Raw genomic sequence first — 20,645 nt, forward strand, 5'->3', positions numbered from 1 at the left:
ATTTTTGCTAGGGAAAATCAAGTCTGAAATTTAAAAGTGGAAATTACAAACTTCAGAAGCCTTTTTAAACCTTAGATACACTACAAGTGTAAAATGTCCCGCATTTCAGGAACATTCTCTTGCAACAGGGAGATCAAATTAAGATCCTACACATGTATTTGCAGGAGGCTCTGAGTGGATTAGACTAGGTCTCTCTCCTCCAGACATACAATAAGCCCTCTATAAAACAGGTTATATAGGCCCCTGCTTCTTAATATTGCCTCCCGGTTTTAAGTAATCACAGAAATAAAAAGGACCATGATGTATAGACATGATGCTGAGGATCCCCGATGGGTCCAATCCACAAAGAGGTAAGAGCTACTACTACCCCCATTGGCTGGGAGGCAGAGGACGTCTTCTGGAGATATTGAGGAACATTATTTCTGACCACATATATCTGATGTGCCTGCTTTGTGTTATAACTGTCTGGAAACTGTGTGTGTGTGTGTGTGTTCATGGTCAGCTTATTGTATGTCTATACAGAGAAAATCACAGAAAAAAGGTTACATCTCTGTGGAATTAGATCACACTACAACTTTCCTTCTGAATCAACATTATAAAGGAATTCAAAGTAAACACTGATGCTAAGTAGCTATTAATCAAGTACTGTGACTGCCTTGTACAGCTTCCTCTCTTCTTGCCAAGATATTAACTGTTAAACTATGTTATTGTACTACGTATTAAAGTTGTAAAAGACAGTTAATGTTACTCGTTCCAACAGCAGGCCTTCTAAAAGAGTTAGGATCCAGGGGAGGACATTAAACAGAAAGGCTGAACCCCCTCCAGCGACAAATATCTAGTAGATATACATCTCCTTCTAGCCAGGTACAGCATGAAGGTTCCTCAATCCACCACAGCAGAGAGACACACACCAAGACGCAACTCCAGCCCTGCTGTGGTTTAATGAAGGTTTAAATAGACCTAGATTTAACTGTGCAAATAAAGTGAAAGCTCCCCTTGACTCCATGACATTTACAATGGCCAATATGCAGGCCCTGCTTGACATGTTAGTCATATTGGAGCTTTCTGATTTCAGGAATATTAGACTTTCATAGGTGATGTTATGAGAGGGTACGCCGTCTCGGCTTAGCTAGTTTCTCGTCGTGTGGCTCGAGAAACTGTAACTACAGATGAAACACATAAAATGGAGATGGTAAAACAGAGCTAAATGTACCATTATACTGAATAGTTGTCCTTGATGTGGTTTGGTATCTCAACGGCTATGGCACTGGTGGTGTGTGTGTGTGTGTGTGTCTCTCTCTCTCAACAACACAGTACCAAAGGCACTGCTCGGTCTAAACAAGTTACATCCACTGCAAACGCTCTGATGCTGTGTGAATGTGTGTGTTTGAATATGCGCGTGCACTTATGTGTCCATGCGCATCTTTGTATGTGTGTGAGAGGATCATCTTGTTATTATCAGCTCAACCACAGAGCCATGGAGCCCTGAGCTATACACTACAGAAATGACTTCTTCTTCCCCATTACCGCTAACAACACCATGGTATCCATGGAGATACCGGACATCACCTGGAAACTGTCACCTAGAGCCGAATCAGCCGATAGCCCACGGGAAAATGTGCGACAATTTTCGCTCCCTTCCCCCTCTCCTTAACTCCACTCTATTAGCACCACTAGGGATAATGAGAACACATTTGGCACTTGGTGGACGGCACCTCAATCGGGGCTATTTGTCCAGACTGCTCTGACCTAAAAAGCTAGGTGCTATTGGGGTAATTGGAAGGGCAAATAGGCCAGTATTTCCTTTGGTGCACTGTTTGTCAGGAAAAAAAAAAAGTACTCTGTCTGTGTGCTTTACAGGTCATGGTACAGTTTGAGAGAGAGCTCAGTCTGGTCACGCACACACACTGGCATAGCACCCCCCGTGCTCCTTTGTGTTCCAATGAAACATATCCCAGAAGCGCTAATTTACAGGGAAACACGGAGCTCAGTGCTTTGTCCTGCTTCATTCTGGATCTGTGAAAGGGCTAGGGAGGAGAAACACACTATGACTGATCTAAAAACCACAAGAGGCATTTCACACTGTCTTTTTTCATCCACCTAACAATAGCTGTTGAAGGCATCAGTGACATTATTCCTCTCAGACTTTCATTAACAATGGTCAGGGGAACATCAGTGAATCCTTTGATACTGTCCATCTGGAGTTTCCAAAAGTAGGGAGAACAAACTCTTAGAAATTAACAAATTACCCAGCAAACACGGAATGTTCTCAGGACATTAGGCAACGTTCCCATTAGGTCCCTTTAAGGGTATTTGCGCGAAGTTATTACTCTGATGTTCTGTTAATTGGAACATTAACACATGACGTTAACCTCGGGACCATAAAAGGATGTTCAGTACAGGTCCCGGTTTGATCACAGTATCATGTTATTATAAGGTATTTTATGAAAATATACCTATTTGGTCCTGATAGGAAGTTATATATGGGACATTCAATGACCACAAGGGGACGTTTCATTATGGTCAAGAGGACGCATGATAGTCCCAAGGGAACATTCCCTGGGGGACATTTGTGTAAATCACTGTAAGTTACCAGCACATCACTGAGGACCATGTCAGGATCTTCTACCGACGGTTTCAGGACTGTCATTTTACTAGTCTTCAGGACATTGCATGATGGTCCAAAGGAAACGTCCCTGCAAACAAAAATGAGTCGTTTGGATGTCCCCGGGGACGTCACAAAATGGTTGCCTAAAGTGGTCAGGACATTGTGTCATTGTTTCCGGTTTGTTCTGGGGATGTCCCTAAGGATGTTTTCAGGATGTTTTCGGGCTGTTGGAGGACCATGAAACAAAGTTCTGAAATGGGGACATCCCTAGAACAAACCGGGAACTAAACAGAACCTCCAGGTTACAATGACAACATCCCAAGAACATCCTAAAAATGTCCATAGGACCATGACACAACGTCCTCATGACTTAAGCCAACCATTTTGTGACGTTCCAGGGACGTCCTAATGACCAATTTTTGTTTGCAGGGAAAAAGCATGTTGTCATTGTCATTGCAGTATCCAGCATAAACAAAGCAATACATTGCAACCCTTTGAACGAATGGCACTCCATTCTGCTATTTCAATACAAGCTCATTAGACAGATATACTGTGGGAGTGTGTCCCAAATGGCATCCTAGTCCCTATAGTGCACTTCTTTTGATCAAGGCCCATAGGGCAGTAACTTACCTTGTTGGGGAAGTCAGCTTTGAGCTCGGTAACACTCTGGCACCAGTAGGCTGCAGTCTTCTCACTGATCAGCTCGATATTGAGGAAGGAGCTCTGTCCCGGACCGAACATGGGGCCTGAGGTCGTCCCACGCACGATGCGGGGAGACACGTTGGTCACCAAGTCCTATACGGAACAAGAGAGCAACAAAACAACGTTATAGTGGTTATATAGATTAAAACCATTAAGTGCACTTCAAAAGTGAACAAAAGCTAGGGAACAAGAAAGCAACACAACAATGTTATAAAGTAAACCCTTTTTTAGTGCACCTCCAAGTGACTAAAACCTAGGGAACAAGAAAGCAAGACAATGATGTTAAAGTGGTTGTAATGTTATCGTCAACTCATGTTATTCAGTAGCACACTTACACGTGTACTCTTCAGATGAGACCTTTTCTATTTCTGCAGGCCATTCCAAAGTGGCTCTGTTAAATATATGTAATTACCTACACGTACAGTTTCATAAATCTACAGCGGTAGAAGTAAATATCAGAGCAGTTCTAGCTTTTACTTCAGTTGTTCAATGGATCTCTTCCAAGGCTTTGGAAAACCGGTTACCAGTCATACGTTCTAAATTCATATTTTTTCCCTGTAAAACACCATAAGAAAAGACAATTACAGTAATATTTTATAAAAAATACATGACACAAACTCATCCCAGGGTGCTTTGTGGTCTGAACTAACTTCATCTTTAATCAGATACTGACCGGAGCAACTCTTTAGAAATACAGCCCAGATGATGAAGAGCCGTCAACACTGAGAGAAAAGATTTTACGTGACAAAATTAAGGAATTAATTCATCAACTTGAAATGATTTAATAATATATCTCAGTTGGTCAGCTCTGTCTCTCTGTCTTGTTCCGTCTCTCTCCCTCTCTCTCTCTTTCTGTGTGTTTTATGCAGCATAAGGTTGTCTTTTTTTTTGCTGAATGAGTACTTTGAGATCCCTCACCCCTTCAGAAGTCTCTCTCTCGCTCTCTCTCTCTCTCTCTCTCTGATAGATTTACCCTCCACGCGACAGAAACATACATCAAACCTGGCAATGGTTCATGGACAAAAAAATCTGCCAAACGGCCATAATGTCCAGCAGTAATTACATTCCTGTGAAGGGGAACAGGGGAAGAGAAAAGGAACAGCATTTTTGTGAAGTCCTCCCCTGGAAGTGTAATCAGAGTGCAGTATACATCACATCCAAGCCTGAGCCAGTCCAGGCCAGGGGAGGCAGCTGGCACCAAGCTAATGCGTTGACCAACCTGCTGATGGCTTTGGCACATCTCAAAACACATACAAGTACTACAAATAGAAGGTCACTATGTGTAGAACAACAAACAGTTGGCCTTCAGTGTACAGCATTAGGGGAAAAGGTACAGTGCAGATCCTGTACAGTAGCTAGCTTGTTTGGTTTGCATTGTGTTGCAACTTGCACTGTATATTGACCTCATATTTGGCCTTTTGAGGCCATAACTTATTGTGTTTATTACTGTGCAGAATAAACTGGGTACAATTGTAATTAATAGCTTGATTAAATCTAAAGTTGAATTGACATTATATTTAATATTACACATATTATTTTCCTAATTAACTAATGCCAATTAAAGTAACCATTAACGAATCTGAATTAATTTACATATATATTTAGGGAACAACCTTAATGCAAACAATTAAGATAATAGCATGGAAACTTAATTTCATAACATTTGGACATTTTTCGAACTACATAGACAAAAAAAAATTAATTAGCTGTAATTAGTACTAATTTGCATGTCTGAATAAGACGCAGCATGGCCACAATCTGAGTTCCCTTTTTAACACTTTATCTGCCAAACGGTGCCGTCGGTTCAAGTGTTCCACACTATAACGAATCACACTATAGCTGGTTGTACAGGATTTCACATATTCTACATCCCCCGCAAGCGTTAGCTTGGACAGTTGTTTGTAGAGTCAAACCTACTTAGGGATATAGGTAATCACAGGTTTGTCTGTCTATCCAGGATGAATATAATATTTGTCTTACAGAAGCTGGAAGAAGTTGCTCCTAATTTGTACAGAAACATTGAAAATAAATAGTGTTTTTCCTCTCCCCATTTTATCATAGAAGTGTGGTGGTACCCTCAGGTGACAAAGAAATACGAAAAAAAAGGGGGAGGGGGGGGGGCGGGCGAGTGTGGAGAATTGAGGCAGCCATCCCCAGGGCTTGGGGCGGATCTACAAGTTGCTATTTAATGAAGACTGTGACCAGGGAACATTACGCTGCTGGGCTTATTTATTATCAAGACAGGGCGGAACATGAGTTTTAATATTAAACTACTGGAAACCATGAAAATTGCCCAAAGGGAGAGCAACAGCATGCCACCGAGACACAGGTGCCACATACAGTGGCAAGAGATAAGGCTAGTCCCCTACTTCTCCTCCCTCCTCCTCCACCTCCACCTTTCTTTCCCTCTCTCCTCTTCCACCTTTCTCTCTCTCTCTCTCTCCTCTTCCACTTTTCTCTCTCTTTCCATCTCTCTCCGTGTTACGTAACAAAATACACTTCATTTCAACAGAATTGTTCAGCTAGCTAGACCATGTAGAACATAGTAAGCCTGGTCCAGGTGTGACCGGAAGGCCTTTACTTGTTATTGAGTGCATGGATTAAAATGTCTGCTGAGCAGTCTGTGACTACTTCTTTAATTTCAAGGACTCCTTGCCTGGTTGGGAAACAGGGCTACCCTGCTGTCCCCTGACAAGAAGGATCGTGTCGAAATGGACAATGGTAGCGAGGCGAGCTGACTTCCCTTTCTCTCATGTGATTGGTTAACAGGTCTGTTTATGTTTAGGGGCCGACTTGGCTTTATCACGTCGACACAGGTCTCTAATCCCCCCAGTACAGCAAGCAGCCTTTTGAGAAAGGAACACATGCGAGAAATACTAATCAAATGCAGTGGACTGCACCGTCTGTGACACACACACACACACACACACACACACACACACACACACACACAAAGCCCCTCTTGTGATTTTGAGCTATATTCTGTGTTTATTAACACAAGCAGCTATACGGTCATTGCTTCAATGGCCTTATCATGGTAAATCCTTTCCACAGTTGGAATTCGAAAGAGAGAGAGAGAGAAAGAGAGAGAGAGGGAGACAGAGGGACATAGAAAATGAGAGAGAGAAAGAACGAGAGAAGAGAGAAAGAACGAGAGAAGAGAGAAAGAATGAGAGAGAGACACCATTTAATGTGTATCTTAACACATGCATCACGACACATTTACAGTGTTTTATTGTATCATATTACGTTTTTAGCCGTGTATTTGTACGTGTTGAATATTTGAGAGAGAGAGAAATCATTTTAACCACATTTATCGTGGTGATTGGGACTGTCATTACTGCTAAGAGAGGTTGGGGGTAATGGCAATAACTGTTAAGTGAACACATTCTCTTTTAGGTTTTGTTCTTCTTTTTCTTAATGTCCTCCTTTTTTTCCTGTGATTTTAAATTATTGTCTATTGTACAACATATGTTTAGATGCCTTGGGGAAGTAACACACTCTCTCTCTCGACAGGAGAGGTCAAGAGCAGTACATACAGACTTAAAGGAGATAATCCTCCACATTAGACCACAGACTAGAGCTAATACCAAGCCAAATATTTTACCATTCAGAGGCAGAGTGGCATGTCTGCCAGTAAAGATCGTCATCGGACTGAGGGTAAAACACACGGGAACTTCTTAAGAGTGATATAGAACAGCAAGAACTAATACAATGTACTCAAAAAGAACAGCTAGTACTTACAGTACCAGCCAACATTTTGGACACACCTACTCATTCAAGGGTTTTTCATTATTTTTACTATATTCTACATTGTAGAATAATAGTGAAGACTTCAAAACTATGAAATAGCACATGGAATCATGTAGTAACCAATCAATTGTTACACAAATCAAAATATATGTAATATTTGAGAATCTTCAAAGCAGCTACCCTTTGCCTTGACAGCTTTGAACACTCTTGGTATTTTTCTCAACCAGCTTCCCCTTTCCAACAGTCTTGAAGGAGTTCCCACATAATGCACTTTTTGGCTGCTTTTCCTTAACTCTGGGGTCCAACTCATCCCAAACCATCTCAATTGGGTTAAAGTCGGGTGATTGTGGAGGCCAGGTCATCTGATACAGCACTCCATCACTCTCCTTCTTGGTCGAATAGCCCTTACACAGCCTGGAGGTGTGTTGGGTCATTGTCCTGTTGAAAAACAAATGATGGTCCCACTAAGCGCAAACGAGATGGGATGGCTGCAGAATGCTGTGGTAGCCATGCTGGTTAAGTGTGCCCTTGAAATCGAAGAAAAATCACATGCAGTGTCATCAGCAGAGCACCCTCACACCTCCTCCACACTCCAAGGTGGGAACCATGCATATGGAGACTATCCGTTCCCCTACTCTGCATCTCACAAACACACCGTGGTTGGACCAATAATCTCAAATTTGGACTTATCAATTTGGCCCAAGCAAGTCTCTTCATCTTTTTGGTGTCATTTAGTAGTGTTTTTTTTTGTTGCAGCAATTCGACCATGAATGCCTGATTCATGCAGTCTCCTCTGAACAGTTGATGTTGAGATGTGTTTATTACTTGAACTCTGTGAAGCATTTATTTGGGCTGCAATTTCTGAGGCTGGTAACTCTAATGAGGCTGGTAACTCATAGCCCTTGATGGTTTTTGCGACTGCACTAGAAGAAGCAAAGCTGTCATCAAGGCAAAGGGTGGCTACTTTGAAGAATCTCAAAAATATAATATTTATTTTAATTTGTTAAACACTTTTTTTGTTACTACATGATTCCATGTGTTATTTCATAGTTTTGATGTCTTCACAATGTCTCTACAATGTAGAAAATTGTGAAAATAAAGAAAAACCCTGGAATGAGTAGGTGTGTCCAAACTTTTGACTGGTACTGTAAGTATTTGATGTTGGAATTTTAAGTAAAACCTCTGTGCTAAAAATAACATGCAGACGTTAAATTATGTCATTGCTGTTGGAAAGAAAAAACTAGGTAACACTTTATTTGGAGAGTCCATCTGTAGATGCTCTACAGAATATCAGAAACATTTCAATATCTACCAACCCTATCCCTAGTCTAATCCTAACCTCAACCCTTACCAAATCAAACTGTTTTGGAAACAACAGGTGTGGACTAACAGTGAAATGCTTACTTCCCAACAATGCAGAGAGAAAGACAATAGAAAAAGAATAATAGAAGTAAAACACGTAATAGTAAAAGTTAGAACATATACACAATAAGTAATGACAACTTGACTAATGTACATGAGGTAATAGTACCAAGTCGATGTGCAGCGGTACGAGGTAATCGAGGTAGATACAGTGCATTCGGAAGTATTCAGATCTTTTCCCACATTTTGATACGTTACAGCCTTTTCTAAAATTGATTCAATATTTTTGCCCATCAAAAATAATGACAAGGCGAAAACATGTTAAGAATTGTTTTGCACATTGACGGAAAAAACTAATTTAAAAAATACTTTATTCAGACCCTTTGCTATGAGACAGTTAATTGAGCTCAGGCGCATCCTGTTTCCACTGTTTCCATGGCCTGAATGCCAGGCATCACGTCTGAAGGAAACCTGGCACCGTTCCTATGGTGAAGCATGGTGGTGGCAGCATCGTGATGCGGGTATGTTTTTCAGTGGCAGGTACTGGGAGACTAGTCATGATCGTGGGAAAGATGAACGCAGCAAAGTACAGAGAGATCCTTGAGGAAAACCTGCTCCAGAGCGCTCAGGACCTCAGACTGGGGTGAAGAGTCACTTTCCAACAGGACAACGACCCTAAACACATAGCCAAAACAATGCAGAAGTGGCTTCGGGACAAGTATCTGAATGTCGTTGAGTGGCCTAGCCAGAGCCCGGACTTGAACCCGATCTAACTTCTAAAATAGCCGTGCAGCATAGCTACTCATTCACCCTGACAGGGCTTGAGAGGATGTGCTGAGAATAATGGGAGAAACTCACCAAATACAAGTGTGTTTGTTGCATCATACCCATGAAGACTCGAGGCTGTAATCGCTGCCAAAGTTGCTTCAACAAAGTACTGAGTAAAGGGTCTGAATAGTTATGTAAATGTGAAACTTCCGTTTTTATTTTTAATACATTTGCTAAAAACCTGTTTTTGCTTTGTCATTATGGGGTATTGTGTTTAGATTAATGAGGGGAAAAAATGATTTAATACATTTTAGAATAAGGCAGTAATATATCAAAATATGTAAAAAGTCAAGGGGTCTGAATACTTTCCGAATGCACCGTATGTTCATATAACTAGGAATAAAGTGACAGATAAACAGTGGTAGCAGAATATGTATAAAAAAAATAATACAAATAAAAATAAAAAAAATAATACAAATAAAAGTTAAATACTTAACCAAATAGCTACCTGGACTAACTATTATAGCTTGGGGGTAGAAGCTGTTCGGGGTCCCGTAAGTTTCAGACTTGGTGCATCAGTACCGCTTGCCGTGCAAGTTGGGTGGCTGGAGTCTTCGACAATTTTTAGGGCTTTCCTCTAACACCGCCTGGTATAGAGGTCCTGGATGCCAGGAGCACAGGTGTTGTAGTACCCTCTTTATGACTGTGTTGGTGTGTTTGGACCATGATATATCCTTAGTGATGTGGATACAGAGGAACTTGAAGCTCTCGACCCGCTCCACTACAGCCCTGTCAATATGACTAGGGGCGTACTCTGCTCTCCGTTTCCTGTAGTCCACGATCAGCTCCTTTGTCTTGCTGACGTTGAGGGAGAGGTTGTTGTCCTGGCACCACACTGTCAGGTCTCTGACCTTCTCCCTATAGGCTGTCTCATCGTCATCGATGATCAGGCCTACCACCATCGTGTTGTCGACAAACAATATGATGGTGTTGGAGTCATGCGCGGCCACGCAGTCGTGGGTGAACAGAGAGTACAGGAGGGGACTAAGCACGCACCTATGAGGGGCCCCCGTATTGAGGGTCAGCGTTGTTGCTTACCATCAACATCTGAGGGCATTCCGTCAGGAAGTCCATGATCCAGTTGCAGAGGGAGGTGTTCAGTTCTAGGGTCCTTAGCTTAGTGATACGCTTGGATGGCACCATGGCGTTGAACGCTGAGCTGTAGTCAATGAACAGCATTCTCTCGTAGGTGTTCCTTTTGTACAAGTGGGAAAAGGCAGAGTGGAGTGCAATAGAGATTGCATCATATGGGGCGTTATGTAAATTGGAGTGGGTCCAGGATGTCTGGGATGATGGTGTTGATGTGAGCCATGACCAGCCATTCAAAGCATTTCATGGCTACAGATGGCGGCTACAGGTGAGAGTCAATTTGACAGCTTACCTTGGCATTCTTGGGCACAGGGACAATGGTGGTCTGCTTGAAACATGTTGGTATTCCAGACTGGGTCAGGGAGTTTGAAAATGTCGGTGAAGACACTTGCCAGCTGGTCAGCACATGCTCTGAGTAATCTGTCTGGCCCTGCAGCCTTGTGAATATTAACCTGTTTAAAGGTATTACTCACATCTGCTACAGAGAGTGTGATCCCACAGTCGTCTTGAACAGCTGGTGCATTCACGCATGGTTCAGTGTTGCTTGCATCAACAGCCAGAAGAGGACTGGCCACCCCTCATAGCCTGGTTCCTCTCTAGGTTTCTTCCTAGGTTTTGGCCTTTTCTAGGGAGTTTTCCCTAGCCACCGTGCATTGCTTGCTGTTTGGGGTTTAAGGCTGGGTTTCTGTACAGCACTTTGAGATATCAGCTTATGTACAAAGGGCTATATAAATACATTTGATTTGATCAAAGTGAACATAGAAGGTATTTAGCTCGCTTGGCAGGCTTGTGTCACTGGGAGCACGCAGATGGATTGCCCTTTGTAATCCGAATTAGCTTGCAAGCCCTGCCACGTCCAACGAGCGTCAGTGCCAGTGTAGTATGATTCAATCTTAGTCCTGTATTGATAGGACTGTTTGATGGTTCGTCAGAGGGCGTAGCTCAGTGCGGATGTTGTCTGTAATCCATAGCTTCTGGTTGGGATATGCACGTACGGTCACTGTGGGGCCGACATCATCGATGCACTTAGTAATGAAGCCAGTGACTGATATGGTAAACTCCTTAATGCCATTGGATGAGTCCAGGAACATATTCCAGTCTGTGCTAGCATAACAGTCATGTAGCTTAGCATCCGCATCATCAGACCACTTCCATATTGAGTGTGTCACTAGGCACTTCCTTTTTGAGTTTTTGCTAGTAAGCAGGAATCAGGAGGATATAGTAATGGTCACATTTGCCAAATGGAGGGCGAAGGAGAGTTTTGTATGAGTCTCTGTGTGTGGAGTAAAGGTGATCTAAAGTTTTTTCACCTCTAGTTGCACAGGTGACATGCTGGTAGAAATTAGATAAAACGTATTACATTTTTCCTGCATTAAAATCATAGGCCACTAGAAGCGCCACCTCCGGATGAGCATTTTCTTGTTTGCTTATGGCCCTACACAGCTCGATGAGTGGTGTTAAATAGACAGTTATGCAAAATATGGATTAAAACACTCTTGGTAAATAGTATGGTCTAAAGCTTATCATGAGGTATTCTAACTCAGGTGAGCAAAACCTTGAGACCTCCTTAATATTAAAGATTATGCACCAGCTGTTGTTAACAAAGTGACACAGACCACCACCCCTAAAAGCTTACCAGACGCTGCCGCTCTCTCCTGCCGAAGCATAGCAAAACCAGCTAGGATATTATCCATGTCCGAAATGGCCAAGTATCTGAGAACCATAGGATCACAGTTCTTCAGGTCCCATTGATAGGATAATCTCGAAAGGAGCTCGTCCAGTTTGTTCTCCAGAGATTCTACATTTGTCTATAGAGCAGAGGGTAGAGGTGGTTTATTTACTCGCCACTGTACTGTTTCATCATGGTGCCTGCACGTCAGCCTCTGTATCGTCGTCTCTTTCTCTTCCCGAGAGACTGGGATTAGGGTCTTGTCCGAGGTGAGCAGTATGTCCTGCGCCGCCAACTGATTGAAGTATAAATCATCATCCAAATCGAGGTTAGGGATCGCTGTTCTGATGTCCAGGAGCTCTTTTCAGTCATAGGAATTGATGGCGGAAACATTACGTAGTTAAGATCAGCTAATAAATTGCAGAATTGGTCAGGAGCCCGTAAAAAGGTCGCCATCTATTCTCGCGCCATTCTCAGACATTCCAGTGTTATTCTGAACCTAACCCTACCTGTAACCTTAGCAAGCGGTTGTTTATAAACAGATAGTTTGTTGATAGTAAGACCACTTGTAGAGCATCTACAGATGGAATATCCAAACTATCCAAATAAACGGAGATAAACTGAGATAAATACCAAAATGAAATGCGTTGTAAAAGTGTCGCTCAAAATTCTCAACTCCACGATACAATGGAGTTGAGTGGCGATGAGTTTACTTACAACTACAACGAGTCGGTATCACTCCATTCTTAAATGCGCACCCATGTATGTCCTGTGTAAAGGCTTTCTTTTCCTTGGTTGCTGCAATCTGTTGTTTTTAATATAATAGCATTTTACGCAACCTCCGCCAAGGGAGTCGTTGTTTGTTATCAGAGGAGCAGCCCCGTCAATGCATGGCAGATTGGAATGTCATTTGTTTTCCAAAACAATGGACTCCAACTCCCACTGGCAAATCTATAAGAATCAAGGACGAGCACAGTTACACAGTAAGTGTTAAACAATTGATATTTATAAAAGTAGCGAATGTAGTGCATGTTTGCAGTCATAAACTTCATACTCCGTTGGAAAACAGTGCATTATGCGGCGCAATTTGACAAAGGTAACATAGAATGAAGTTTTTATAAAAAACTAGAAATAAAATAACATCTGTACACGGGACAAACATAGGTACAAGGTACGCATTAAAGAATGGACATTTTCACAAGTATCGATTGATACCAACTCGATGTAGTCAGATGTACACTCTCCCAAAACGCATCGCCACTCAACTCCATTAAGATGTGATGTACATATTGTGGAGTTGAGAATTCTCAGTTAGTAAAAATGTAAACATGGCATTGGTCTTTTTGAATATAAAACATCTATAAGCATAATATGGATAGAGGCTCTTTGGGTATACTGTGTGTATCGCTATGCTAGCATGATGTTATGTAGCTGAACCAGAGCCTCTTGATTCCATTATTACCAAAACTGCATCCCAAATGACACCCTATTCCAATAGGGCTCTGGTCAGTGGTAGTACACTATAAGAAATAGGATACCATTTGGGAGTCCACACATGAATCATTATAAACAGTCATGAAGGCAAAATCAAAGGGCTGCCCGCTCACTTCTCCCTTCTCCCCCTCTGCAGCCAGCCACTGACCCATCAACAGGAAACTTCATAAACAAGGGAACGAGAGAGAGAGAGGAAAAAATGAAAATTAAAGAGAGGGAAATAAAAAAGGCCATGTAGCAGTTCTGAGGAGTTGTGATCATCATTCATCTTCATCCCCCAAGTGCAGATGGAACACTTGCTAAGCCATCATTTATTGCTGGTGTTTACTATGCCTACTGTGTTGGACACACACACACACACACACACACACACACACACACACACACACACACACACACACACACACAAACACACACAAACACTGGAGGTGGGGGAAAGGGCTTTGTCAGCAAGTGGGCCTACGCTATTCTCCAACACGAGATGGGCCATGGTAGCAAACACACACAAACACACACACAAGCACACACACAAACACTGGAGGTTGGGGGAAAGGGGCTTGTCAGCAAGTGGGCATACACTATTCTCCTACACGAGATGGGCCTTGGTAGCAAAGCATTCAGTGTGTGTGTGTGTGTGTATTCACGGTACGTACATTTATCCTTGTTGATGCCAGTTCAGATTCCTGACAGAGATAGCCTCCTCCGCAGTAATTATCTCCTATCTGTAACCTGTCAATTATAAAACTCAGAAACCTTGAATCCATTACAACATCAAACAAATGTACACCCTAGGAACTTTGATAAACTGTATAATCTCTCTCTCTCTCTCTCTCTATTATCATTCTCTCCCTAGCAGATTCAGTAAGTCTTTCATTCCAACGACCCTGATGCATTGACAAAAACATATTCCAAGATACAGCAAGACCTTGACTTTCCCTTTGTGAGGACGGTGCAAACTGAAGCAACAAGAAATACGAATAAAACAGGGCAGTACAGAGAGTCAGCGTACTCTGTAACCTGTTAAAGTATCAAAATGTATATTAGTGCTTTAACCGGACTGGACACACAGTCTTTTTTACACCCGCTAGCAGCATCATACTGATGCTACTGTGTAGGTGACAGAATGGCCCTGTCAGGGACTAAATAAATGAATGTCAAAGCCAAAGGATATTAGTCGGCTGTGATAAATGAAGAAGGATATTGTCTGTCAGTTTGGTCATTAGTCTCTTTCACCATTCACTCCTTCTCTGCTATCTCCCTCCTCCCCTATAGTCCTTCAAAGGCTAATACACACAGACATCGCTACCGCTACATATCTTATACTAATAACAACCATAGGCAATATCTATCTAACCATTAACTACGATAATGCAGTCACAGTAGTAATGAGCGTTCGAGGTCCGAATCAAAAAGCAACTCTGTACATTGTGTATGCCACAGACATTGACATTGAAGGAGTGACTTACATAGAAAGTATCACATGTATTGTTAAGCAGAAAATCTCCCCATTCTCTCTAACCCGATAGAGAAGACGAACCCCACACACACCAAATCCACTACCTTCCATGTGTCATTACATCTTCTAACATGTGTCCTCCCTCATCAGTAATGATTGCTTCATGCTAGTGCACAAGTAGTTTCACATTAAAATGAAAACAAGTTAAATCAAACGTAGGTGATTTTGACAAGAATCGGTGGTAGAGAAACATGGCTGTCAAAGCAGTCGTGAGATCTGAGAGGTGTTGACTAATTGCTTGATAATTACACAGTGAATCGTCTAATTAAGCCGACGGTTAATTAGGGTAAGCTTGCGCAGCTTGCAAGTCTTTTTTGGTTTGGTGTAGGTGTGGATTTGTGTGTAGATGTGTGTGTGTGTGTGTGTGTGTGTGTGTGTGTGTGTGTGTCAGCAAATGAGATAAAGAGAGATCGTGAGACTGCTAAAGAGTGAGCGAGCGAGCGAGAGAGACAAAGGGTTGAAGTTCATGAAGAACTCCTCCAGACATATACAGTAACCATCTAACCATCCACAGCCTGTAGCCAATGCAACATCATACAGCTGAACCACTTGTGAAGCTTAAATGTGAATAATAATATTAAGAGCTCTAGACATTACCTCCCCAACCTCCCTCCCGCTCTGCAGTGGAGCGCCATTATCCTTTGTTTGCCTTAGGACAGGCCCTGTTTATTTTACTACCAATCTGAAAATCTATGATGTGGAATAGAAAGCAGCAAAAAAGACCTGGCATCGGAACGCACTATGCAGTCACACTCCAGCAGTTTGTATTCATTTAACAAGCAAATTAGAGAGGAAGTAGAGTTTGTATAGGGCCTGTATGAGTGTAGAGGAAGAGGAAAATGCAGATGACTACAGCCTCATTAGCTACAGTTAGTTACATGTTTACCGGTTATAATATCTAATTTAATTGGGAGATCAAAGGAGTGGTGACTACCTCTTGCATGGCTCAGAGGGCAGAGAAACTACACTATATATACAAAAGTATGTGGACACCCCTTCAAATGAGTGGATTCGGCTATTTCAGCCACACCCGTTGCTGACAGGAGTATAAAATCGACCACATAGCCATGTAATCTCCATAGACAAACATTTGTAGTAGAATGGCCTTACTGAAGAGCTCATTGACTTTTAACACAGCACCATCATAGGATGCCACCTTTCCAACAAGACAGTTCATCAAATTTCTGCCTTGCTAGAGCTGCCCCGGTCAACAGTAAGTGCTGTTATTGTGAAGAGGAAAAGTCTAGGAGCAACAACGGGTCAGCCAAATGCTGAAGCGCATAGCGCGTAAAAATCATCTGTTCTTGTTTGCAACACTCACTACCGATTTCCAAACCTCCAAACGTCAACACAAGAACTGTTCGTTGGGAGTTTCATGAAATTGGTTTCCATGGCCGAGCATCTGCACCCAAGCCTAAAAAGCACCATGAGCAATGTCAAGTGTTGGCTGGAGTGTAAAGCTAGCCGCCATTGGACTCTGGAGCAATGGAAATGTGTTCTCTGGAGTGATGAATCACGCTTTACCATCTGGCAGTCCGACAGACGCATCTGGGTTTGGCGGACACCAGGAGAACGCTACCTGCCCCGATGCAGTGCCAACTGTAAAGTTTGGTGGAAGAGGAATAATGGTTCAGGCTAGGCCCCTTAGTTCCAGTGAAGGGAAATATTAACGCAAAAGCATACAATGACATTCTAAATAATTATGTGCTTCAAATTTTATGGAAACAGTTTGGGGAAGGCCCTTTCCTGATTCAGCATGACAATGCCCCCGAGCACAAAGGGAGGTGGTTTGTCGAGATCCTTGTGGAGGAACTTGACTGGCCTGCACAGAGCTCTGACCTCAACCTCATCAAACACCTGTGGGATGAATTGGAATAGCGAATGTGAGCCAGGCCTAAACGCCCAACATCAGTGCCCGACCTCATTAATGCTTAAGCTACAGCTCGCTGTTACTTGGCGTGATACCATGCATCAGCACATCATTTTGTTTGTATTGGAAAACTGGAAAATGTATTTTCTCAGTGTTTGTTTGGTAAAAACATTTTGATTAAGCTGAGACTTTGCATGAGATATAGAAAACTAGAGCTGGTTTTGAAATTCCTACAACTGATGGTGCAAACAGTCTGAATCGTGCAGTAAAGCTTATTATATGAGTCAAAAGCCAGTCCAGTTCCTACAGGATGAATAACATGCTAATTACCATGACGCATGCAAGGCTCCATGCTATTTACTAGCGGTTAAAACCATCAGAGAATCTGTGTGGCATCGGCAGAACACGACCTCCTCACCTCTTACTCTTAATAAAGATGCTGGAGCAGTTGATTAAACTGTGTTGTTAATAAGTAGAGTTAGATTCACAGAGTGCATGAAGCAGAGGCCTGTGGAACTGTGTGTGTGTGTGTGTGTGTGTGTGTGTGTGTGTGTGTGTGTGTGTGTGTGTGTGTGTGTGTGTGTGTGCGTCAATGTCGGGCCATAACATGTGTGTTAACAATGTTAGGGTTACCATGGAGACGTAGTTACTGTTCGCCACCTCATCAAGGACACGTTTGTGTAATGTTGTAAATGTGGAGTGGGGAGGTCTGCTATTATCTCTCCCTTTAATTGCTTTTGAAGTAAATGCAAAGCATTATTCCATAGTTGTTGAGAGGAAGTTGCTAACGTTTGTTGGATGCACTCGATAAGTTCTATGAAACATTTTTTTTTAAGTACACAAAACCTGCAACTTCTCTTCGAAACATCATCACTATCTTCTTTACCTGTGACTCTGTACTTTTGGCACAACAGTTAAACTTGAATATGGGAGCTTCTAGGACCAAGCAGAAACTGTATCCATCAGGGCTCAGCCAATTACAGGTGTGATTTCTACCACCCTGAGACAGTCAAATGATAAACTGAGACCGTATGGTCGCTAGCTATTACAGGTAAACTATCCTGCTGTTACGACCTCAGCAATGTGTGTGTGTATGCACGCGCATATATACGTAAATGTGGGTGTGTGTGTGTGTATTACTGACATCCATCTAGAGATGTGGTAATTAGCCTCTGAAACATAGCACAGTGTATCACTCACAGGGATTTAGCAGCTGGGTAATTGGTACAACGTAAGGAAAAATGTACTCGTCACTCCTGAGGAGGGAAACGGGGCTATAGATCAGAGGCTTGGGGGGAGAGAGACAGTGGCCCACAGGCCCCCGTGCTCCCCCTGTTTCAGACAGAGCTCTCACAGTTCACAGAGTGGAAGAGGAGGCCAGAACGTTGGCATCGTGGCATTTTTTTCATATGCAACACAGTTAACTCATTCAGACTAACGGTAGACCCCCCTAGCTTTGTTCTATTCTCTCCCTTCTCTTCCTTATGCTGGGCCTTATAATAGCTGGTTAATTCACATCACATTCTTTTCCTTTTTACACAAGCCCTAGAAACAGCCAGGACGACGATCCTCATATTCACCCAGCAATCCACTGTGCATCTCAAAGCGCTATCAATGGCAACACACTGTAATGTTATGATAGGAGCAGCCAGCAGTGAACAGCACTAGCGAGCAAAAAAAAAAACAGGATATTAAAAAAAAAAAAGGTAATCTGTGTTTAAGTTGAAACGATACTGAAGGAGAGCCGCCTGTTTCATTCATATTGACATTAAGAACTTCTTTATCGCGCTCCCTAAAGAAAGCTCCCCGAACAATTTAAACCAGCAAAGCACACAATAAGGAATAATAGGATTTCTGTTTACTGAGATATCAGCTGGTATTTTGGCGCTACACTGACAGCCAATAGCTACAACAGTATATTAGACCCCAATCTGGCATCTACAAATGTCAAGAGAATGCGAAAGAGGGAGGATGTGGTGAAAGGGATGGGTGGGGGGGGGGGGGGGGGGGGGGGGTGTCACACATATGTGTAAAATTCTTTTTTAAAAACCAACAGAGTTTACATAAACATATTCTGAGGCTGAATCATTATCATATGTGCAGCTGTCAATCGTTATGCTTCAGCTGAGAGCAAAGCGCCTAGGAAAAGAGTATAATACAACAACCCTATACCCAGGTTGACCATGATTTCTCTCTGAACTCCCTTGGTAAGTCCAGGCATGGTACATTAAGCTTATTCAAAAGCCAGCAGAGGTGAAATACTTGTAGCAACAGTAGCAAGCCCATATATCCAGGCTCCGTCTCTCCTTCTGCTCTCTAAATCTCTCTCTCTCTTAAAAGAAACAGAAAGTTTAACTTTTCAAAATGACAAAGGGGCAGTCCATAAAACAAGTGATGGAGGCAGTGATATGTTTTCATCAAAACAGGGACAGCCACGCTCGCCTCATGCTTTCTCTACATCAGGTATCATTTACAAACTCAGCGAGGCAATGTGGGCTTCCAGTCACAAATGAGCTGCGTGGATGAGGTCGTCGGTAGGGCAAGATATAAAGAATGTCAGTGAAATTACATGAATCAGCTATATTGAAAAAGAATGGCAAGTGAAAGCATCATCTGGTGAAGTTTGTGATTTGTTTTACATTTTCTTTTTCTACTTTATTTTCTTTACTTGAATTTAATATATATATATATATATATATATATATATAGCTCCAGTAATCAAATGGTACCAGCTACAGAACAAAGATGCAGCATATCCCTGGTTAATGCCCAATAGACACCTACACACTAATATAAAGCTGAGTAGACATGAGTACCTTGTCCAGAGAGAAGGTCTTGGTGAGAGCGAAGCCCCATCCTTCCAGGAAGGCCCTGCGGATCATGGCTGTGCTGGTGGTGGGGGGAGCGGAGGCCAGGCCAAAGGGGTTGGGGAACCTGATCCCACACATCTCCACACCGATGTCCACAGAGTCGATGGCACAGTGGAAGAGAGGGAGCTGGGGGACGCTGGACACCGTCTGGCCGTGGAGAGACTGGAAGGTCAAAACATCCAGTTACACTACCATGAGATAACGACAGGAATAGGGTTGAAAGTTCCAGGAACAGAATTTCACAGCATTTTGCAATCCTAGTTACAGATCGACAGACCGTAAAGATGACGCCGAAGAACATGGCTGACGTTTTACATTCTCCCAACCAATTGTGCAATTTTTTATTATAATACATTTTTGTGTTTTCTGTAACTTACTTTTTAACTCATTGTGTACATAATGTTGCTGTCTCTTATGACCGAAAATAAGTTCTGGACATCAGAACAGCGATTACTCGCCGCGGACTGGAAGAAACGTTTTCCTTTAACGAGTCCGACGAGAAGGACATCCTGCTTTCACTGGAACAGGCCCAGATTAACGCCTTTTACGTGAAGAAAAGACGCCGGAAAAAGGGACGCAGATCGGGGATCCTTCTGAGAAGCCGGAGGCGAGCGAGTAAACTCCCAATGCCTTCCATTCTCTTTACTAATGTGCTATCTTTAGAAAATAAAATTGATGACCTACTATTAAGATTATCCTACCAACGGGACATTAAAAACTAACATCTTATGTTTCCCCGAGACGTGGCTGAACGAAGAAATGGATAATATAGAGCTGGAGGGATTTTCCATGCACTGGCAGAACAGAGACGCTACTTCTGGTAAGACGAGGGGTGGGGGTGTGTGTCTACAGTGGTAGGCCTGATCACCGACAACGATGAGACG

General features: G+C 42.5%; 1 protein-coding gene across 1 annotated transcript in view; it reads right to left on the reverse strand.

Moving 5' to 3' along the window:
* LOC110535495 (dihydropyrimidine dehydrogenase [NADP(+)]) overlaps nt 1-20,645 on the reverse strand; it is a 210,761-nt gene that overhangs the window by 89,368 nt on the left and 100,748 nt on the right. Inside the window, exons 13-14 of the mRNA XM_036935201.2 lie at nt 19,708-19,923; nt 3,239-3,403 (exon numbers count right to left, since the gene is read on the reverse strand). Coding sequence (XP_036791096.1) covers nt 3,239-3,403; nt 19,708-19,923 — 381 coding nt within the window. The remainder of the gene's footprint in view (nt 1-3,238; nt 3,404-19,707; nt 19,924-20,645) is intronic.

The sequence above is a fragment of the Oncorhynchus mykiss genome, chromosome 11, assembly GCF_057628025.1.
Source record: "Oncorhynchus mykiss isolate SJ-2025 chromosome 11, ASM5762802v1, whole genome shotgun sequence".
Lineage (NCBI taxonomy): Eukaryota > Metazoa > Chordata > Actinopteri > Salmoniformes > Salmonidae > Oncorhynchus > Oncorhynchus mykiss.